The 7,822-nt window shown below is 43.5% G+C and overlaps 1 protein-coding gene across 1 annotated transcript in view; it reads left to right on the top strand.

The window, feature by feature from the left end:
• Positions 1-7,006: 7,006 nt before the first annotated feature.
• Positions 7,007-7,822, top strand: part of T265_00488 (hypothetical protein) — a gene marked incomplete at both ends in the record, with an annotated part of 29,822 nt that continues 29,006 nt past the window's right edge. Inside the window, one exon of the mRNA XM_009164292.1 lies at positions 7,007-7,477. Within this exon, the coding sequence (XP_009162556.1) occupies positions 7,079-7,477 (399 nt within the window). The remainder of the gene's footprint in view (positions 7,478-7,822) is intronic.

The following is a 7,822-nucleotide window of genomic DNA, read 5'->3' as shown; positions in this document are numbered from 1 at the left end:
GGAAGGTTGCCAGATTTCATGCATTGTCCATGTTATGTCTAACTGCCGTTCCCACTCCATTGCCTGATGCCAGAAAAAAAACTCACCAACAAGGGTACACAACGGCTTTATTCCAAACAAGCGAGTGCGTGCAAGTGCAAGGCCCCGCGCTATTTGAAGCGCACTTTCTGACATTCACCCAGGATGTCTGGCCGTGTTTCTATCAAAAGACCTGAATGTTGATCACATTCGGTCGTGTGGCGTGCCCGAACACTCATCGGCTTTTGCCGAATTGATTAAATGATTGACTAGCCTGGACGTCTGCTGGCTCCACTTAACGAGACGGACTTCAGTTTCGACACAACGATTCCTCGCATGGAGTTCTTCAAATTAGCTACCATGATTAGTTTTGAAGATGTTGTACACAGTTGATGTGCTGGTAAAAACGTGAAAGGATATTTATATCCTTTTTGGACGACAATCACAATAAACAAACCGGTCACTTATGGGACAACCACCGTTGCACTCCGTCACGACTCGAAAAATGCCGTTCTAATTCTCTCACGTCAAAGCAACGTTCGTGACCCGCAGGAACAAACTATTTTCGTCTCATAAGAAGGGAAATTCCTTCAGGGGCGGTCCTTGTTTACACGGGTTACTGCTTCATCAAACAGATTCCAGTCGATTGCGAATCGATACCTGGTTCAGTACCCAGGAGGCAATGATGAGCAAGTAGCTGCGTGAAACGTTTTCAACTGTAAAATACCTGCAAAAAGCTACGAAGAGGAATTGGAAGCGCCGAGTCTCCCAAGTCACTCTGTGAAAAATTTGGGACATAGATTTCACTCACGACGCTCTACTTTCAACGGACGAGAGCAGACACACCAGTGGTGTGCATTTCAAAAAGGAGAACGTTTGTCGATAATTTATTTTGTTGGTCTAAACTAGACTTCACTTGAGAGCAACACTGGTCAGCACTGCTTCACTCTGTTTAACAGCATGTTTTGCTTTCGTAACTATCCAGGGGTAACCTCAAATGTGCATACTCTGTGGCCTTGCTTACACACGCCGAGCACTCGGAGTCATCAGTGGGGTGCTTTGTATGACGGTTCGCTGCAAGGTTACTTATAACCACTCCGGAAAATTTTCAGACCTCTGAGAAAAGCGATGGTCCGTTTCACTTTCATGTCACTGCTGTGTCAAGTGAAATTTTGAATTTCATTCTGTGACCTAAACTCTTGAAACTAGTCCGGCTCACTGAGATTCTGACCAAAATGTACAAACTCAATCAACGTAGCTGGAGATGTGCGGTACAAGATATATCCAAGATTGTATTCATATCGATCAGGTGGTGATTACCATGAGACGTGCCTAACCATGTTTCTTCTTAACCGTAGTGATCTGAGAAAGGGTTTACTCAGTAACCTTTGGCCGATTGAGGAAGGTTGCCAGATTTCATGCATTGTCCATGTTATGTCTAACTGCCGTTCCCACTCCATTGCCTGATGCCAGAAAAAAAACTCACCAACAAGGGTACACAACGGCTTTATTCCAAACAAGCGAGTGCGTGCAAGTGCAAGGCCCCGCGCTATTTGAAGCGCACTTTCTGACATTCACCCAGGATGTCTGGCCGTGTTTCTATCAAAAGACCTGAATGTTGATCACATTCGGTCGTGTGGCGTGCCCGAACACTCATCGGCTTTTGCCGAATTGATTAAATGATTGACTAGCCTGGACGTCTGCTGGCTCTTCTATTGAGATTTTGGTGGAGTTTTAGGGTCTCCGTAGATTTCGGGCGTTCTGGGGTTACTTTCAGGAATCTTACCTTCCTGATAGTCCACTCTGATAGAAATTTCCAAAAGTGTCCACAAATTTCATGTGATCGAATAACAGATGTGGGATTGGTTGTTCTTCTACTAATCATTGCGAATTCAGCATAGCTGGTCTCTTTTTGCCTGAAGTCAAGCTATCACAAAGTGACAATTACTGCACCATCATCTTCTAACTAACTATTCACGAGATGTCAAAATAATAAGTACAAAAACATTGCCAAAAATCAAATCAGACGCTTATGGACTTACCCGGCAAACAGCCTCTCAAAAGCAATATTAAACATCTCTTATTTGTCATGAAAATGTTCAAATTCCTGGCAGATCTTCAGGGAAATTTTCAAACAGTCAATCTCAAAGGCTTTCTGGATGACAGTGTAAGCGCCCAGTAGTTACCAAGCGAGTTTCTGATGAACAGCTTATTGCATATTCAAGAATGGTCAAAACTATGAACCCGATTTGGTCACTACTGGTACTTTGACGTACTAGTTCCCCGTTGTCCCGGGATTTTTTCCAAAGTACCTCCTCCCAATGTCACTCATTTTTAAAACAGTCTACTGGGCGCTGGGGCTAAAGGCTTTTCAATTGCCCGCTTGTTATTCAGGATCTCATCCGCTCAAGATGGCAGTTTCTTGGCTGTTGATCAGGTGGCTTTTGATCTATTCGCTGAATTCGCAAATGTTTCGGCACTATGCAAAGAAACATCACCAGCACGAAGTTGCTGTTGTCCACTGAGGCTTCTCTTGCGCAATAAGCAGGTCATAGAAATAGGAAGTTGCTTATGACGCACAGCTCTTTCGTGGTATGTTGACGTCTACATCCAGCATTAAACTGCTGACTTGAGGAGGCATACAGGAATGAATATGGCATAGCTACAAATACGATTTCGAATTAATGGATACGGAATCCACGACTCCACAATAGTACGTCAAGAAATGAACCAAGCCAGAAGCTTGTTGCCTGACTAATCCCAAACAAGAATGTCATCCTTTGCTATTTTTTTTCAAAATCACGATGATTTTTTTTCAAAAGGCCGAATGTTATCAAGTTTAGTCTGTTTTATTAGCTACCGAGAGAAAACTTTCCTATGGGGTTTACTAGTGCCTCGTTGAAAATTATTTGGTTCGATCCCACAAAATCAGGAAACATTCAGTTCGTGTGAAGAACTTAACACGTTTTGTGCATTAGGTGGCTATTTTCGGAAAAAGTCCGTGTAATTTACCAATACCAATTTGGAATAACTCCGTGCTTATGGGCAAAGTACGATGGAATGAAATTTCTACCAACTTTTTTTCAGGGACAAAGTCCAATGGTCCCACCAGCCAGTCGCAGCGCCACAGAACTGTTCTGAACCTGCAACTCGGTGATGGCGTAAGTGTTATTTCTTGATTGCCTTAGCTTATTTTCTGTACGGAAACCGTCTTCTATGAGAGAAATAGGTAATTTGAAAAAATAATGGGGTTGATGCTGCCTGCGTGTGACCTATAGCCACTCCAGGTTTTCATGGCAGATCCAGGGTAACACCTGGAGATGATAAAGTCATATTAATTGATTCGTTGTCTCGATATCCATGACTTATTTAGTAATTCAAGACCCCAAAAGTTATCAGCCGATTCACCGTTTTCTTCTTCAAATGGCCTTCACATTTGCAAATTTAAACAGTTCAACAAGGACAAAAGAGCACGAGGTGTGGATGTAGAATTGGTGGTCGGATAGCTAAAGGAGTTAATACCATTCAATTGATAGGGGTAGTGTTTGTTATCTGTTGGTCAGTCAATTGTCACTTCAGTCGGGTTAATTAGGTCAGCTGCTTCTGAGCAGACAATTAGACTCGGCAGTCCGATTGGTTGGGGCCTGTTAAATGATGATCTATTAATTCGGTTAGCCTGGAAGTCTGTATCCATCAAATCGCCCAGGATTACCGGACCACTTAATCTCCAATCCGAAGATTGGACAATGCCCACTGATCCTTTGTGGCAAATGTCCAGTTGTGCAACCGAGATATTTTGCGCAGAGCAAGCAAATAAATGAGTAGACGTTTACTTATCACACGAAGAAATTGGATTAGATTTGAGGTACCCAATGAACACCGGTAAGCTGTAAAAAGAAGACCATAGCCCATCGACATTAGACATCGTTCAGGGCGACTGTTTCGTCTGATTTCCTATGTACTCCGGAGCACTGTCACTCTCGAGACGCAGCCTTATGTACACGGGCTTTTTGTTGACAGTTAGCTGTCGTTCCGTCACTGGCATCAACTACATGTGCATTCTGACAAGAATCAAGGGATACGAATTTTTTGCAATAATAAATCCTTTATCAGTAGTCAGTTTCTATTCAATGTTTGATACACAAGCGTTTCCGAATGGGTTCGAATTTTTGAAAGCACAATGGATACGGAAAAAAGCGGGGAAATGTGTAATCTTTGTATAATTCTACAAAAGGGGCTTGGATCAATAACTACAATTGCATGATGGGTTGCCGTTAGTTCTTCACAGGTGTTCCTGGTGTCATTGACCCGACTGGTTTTGTTAACCCCTCGGAAGGACAGATGCTTTAAGCTTACAATGACCGTGTGAAAACTAACGTCGTCCGAGAAAAAGGATTCCTAATTTCCCTATATCCTATCCAGTATAATTCCCAGGTCACTCCTGGCTTCACCGTATTTTAGAATAAAGTCCTGGGGTTCAGTCTGTTAGTGGATATTCAGGTGAGTGAACTATAGTGAGTTCAATTCCAATATGGCTTGTCTTGGTAACAGTGCACTCACATTTGCCATCGGGATGTTAAGCCGGAAACGATAACCTCTATTGCTACTGACAGGAAATGAGGTTCCTGTGAACAAGAGGAAGGTGCGAACTGTCGCAAAAATGGTTCACCACTACCAGCATCAGATAAGAATTCATTGGTATAACCGGATGGAATTCACAATCGTTTCGTCTGGTAGACATCATGGTACTTAAAATGACCTGATTTCACACCTTGGTTGTATTCCGTCCTGCGACATTCGTGACATCTCGAATTCTGATATATACGTATAGAATAAATGCAGTTGGCTACAAGTTCCTCAACTCCTGAGAGGACCGCCGTTATGCCAGACAAAATTTTGTTCGGTTTTTGTTCCTGTCAGCCTGTTTGATCCGAATTACCGCTACATACCGCAACCCACGTCAGTGGGCAGAAGGAGTTGATGTTGGTATGAACTTTCAGTCACGCATACAGTTGCCAGTCACTGCTCCTGACTCTATAGTGTTGATTTTCATTTGAACGTGCCTGCGAGTGGATTTCAGCACATTCTTTTACCCTGAAAAATCAATACCAATTCCCGTTTCTAGCATGAATGAGAAAAATGTAGTTGTCCTCACATCAGATGAGTCTTTCTGTATACTGCTTGACACCCCAGACCACTCAATGAAGTCTTTACTGTCGCTAGTATGGGAAGATATTTCCGACCAAGCAGAAGATTCTGCATTAAATAAGAGCACTGAAGTGATTGATGACCGAAATCAATACTGAAGTGTTTGCATCTGGTACATCAATTCCAGTGTAAGACACGAATTTTGATGGTTAAAGTTCATTTAGTAGCAAGCGAGACAAAGAGAGTGGCAATTCGTCTAGCTAATTAGATTTCTTTCAACGACATAGCTCACATTACATAATCCGATGTTCACTGGTTCCACGAAAGACAAATCAGGCGGAAGATTCATTTAATCTACTTAACTAACAGGACGGCGGAGGATTTTAATTGACTGTCCTTTGAGAGACGCGCACCATTTTCTTGTAAATAAGTTGTTGATTTACCCGGGTAAGGGTTATTCTTGTATCGTATTGGCTTATTTCTTCCGTTTTAATTCTTTTGATTGGCTGCCTGTTTAGGGTTAAAAAACTGAAAACTCGCGAGGCGATACCAGACATGCTAGGCGATGGCACCAGATGTGATTTGTGATGATCACCATCATGTGGATGCAATCAACTCAAATCATGGCCAACTACAAAACCCCATGTGGGTGCATCCTTGATCCTACTTATTAGTGATGTGACCTCCAGTCTATTCTAGCTGTCCATCAATAGGACCTCGTCTTAATGATTTGGATATTTTGGGGCGTCAGACCTAAGCTATCACTCTGAAAATCTTTGTCTAGATCAAGCTGACTAATTTTCTGCAGTGTTTGGACAAGTGTATGCCTATGGGGCGTCCCGTATGCGCTGTGTACCACCAGACGATCCTGTGCGCGCAGTGTAGGGCTCAACCAGTCAATCGTACCCGCTTAAATTCACAATTAATAGCCGCCAGTTGGGAATGGCGATGACCTTGGAACTTCCGCCTCCTATTCACGCTCCAGTTTTATGATATCGGGTTCACACCGGGTCCCGTAGGTTCAGATGGATACACTTGCACATCACCTATCGTGAGCTTAGTTCAGTGTAACTTGTCCATACAAAAACGGTTCTCACTCCTCCATGCTATTCGCTTGACGACAGTTTCAACGGGACGCATGAGTTTAGTGTACTTACAGTGTCTGAAGGCTCGTGCGTACACTGTTCACCAGGCGTGCACGTACAGCGTGGTGGATACTCACAAAAACCCTGAGTTTCGAACCTGCGGCCTCCCGGTTAGTGGCATAAACACGTAACCATTCAGCCGCGACAAGCTGATGAGCAGTGTGATCACCTCACTAGCCCTTCGATTCCTCAGTTGTCGTAGATAATTCATAAAGTGGTATGTTGGTATTAAAGGAGAACCGCACACAGCCATTTTGCGCCATCGTGATGGTTCGGTGTAACTGAAGATATCTGATGATACTACTTATTACATTATGGAGCATCCATTCTGATATGTATGGACTGAGTCAACCGCATGGCCCGGATACTTGCAACAGGCAGGCATATTGCTGTTTGTTTGGTTCAGTGACTGCGCTTTTGGAACGGAGTCACACAGATGAGAAACAACTTTTGAGTGACTGGTTGGATTGCGCTGGGACATTAAATCAAACAGAATCTTGACAGAATTGCCTCCTTTGCGCCAAACATTCAGTCTCTGGTATACTTCCGTAAACTTACCTGTCGGTGTAGAAAGCTTTGAGTGATAAGCTGATTTATGTGAATGAAAACGTTAAGCGGAATATCTTAACTTAACCTCGCCTCTGACAAACACACTAATTTATTACGACAAATTTCCCTTTCAGAGTACCGAAACTCAACAACCGCGTCCGACGACATTTTCCAGACCAGCAAACGTGAATCTGCGAAATAACCAACTACCAACTAGGATGGCTCGACCATTCGGCGTTCCGAGTCGAAGCCACAGTGTTGGTCCCATCCCAAGACCAAAGAGACCAACAGAACCGCCTGAATGTCCTTTTGTATTTCCTATCAGTTTGGCCGAATTTACCGAAGAGCGCAATAAGGGCACCCCGGATCCAGCGAAGTCTCCGGTGACTCACCGTGCATCCATCCAAATCAGCCCTTCACAATGGCTTCAGTCCGTCCACGAAACTCTAGCTCCCTGTCCGGAACCGTCTTTTGGACCAGCGGCACAGTTTGCTGAAGAACGACCTTCGGACGCCGTTGATGCCCCTTACACAAAGACACATGTTCAACCATCAGAAACCAATGAGAAAGCCGGATCCAATGGGCGAAATTCTTGGCAGTCGAATGGGAAAAGAAAGGTACGTTTGTAGATTTCAATGAGCCACAAGCAGCAGTTCGAAAGCGAAATTCTGGAACTGCAAAAAACTGAATCAGTCGACATTTAGAAAGCGTTGAAAGATAGCAAACTCATTACGCGAAAGGATAACCCTTTTTACCTCCTGTGTAGTACCCTTAAAGACAACAGAATACGACTTTATTTCTGCGAGGTACGCTGCTAGTACGCAATGAAACTGTTGCATAGCAGTTGAGGTCAACTGTACAAAGCGTCTAAACCGCTGACTGGAACACATTTTTTGTTAGTAAGAAACAAACACGTTTTAGGTTATCTTTGCAGGAACACATCTAATTCGCGTTTTCTACCG

Source organism: Opisthorchis viverrini (genome assembly GCF_000715545.1).
Source record: "Opisthorchis viverrini unplaced genomic scaffold opera_v5_5, whole genome shotgun sequence".
Taxonomy (NCBI): domain Eukaryota; kingdom Metazoa; phylum Platyhelminthes; class Trematoda; order Opisthorchiida; family Opisthorchiidae; genus Opisthorchis; species Opisthorchis viverrini.
This window is presented reverse-complemented; position numbering and strand designations above follow the sequence as displayed.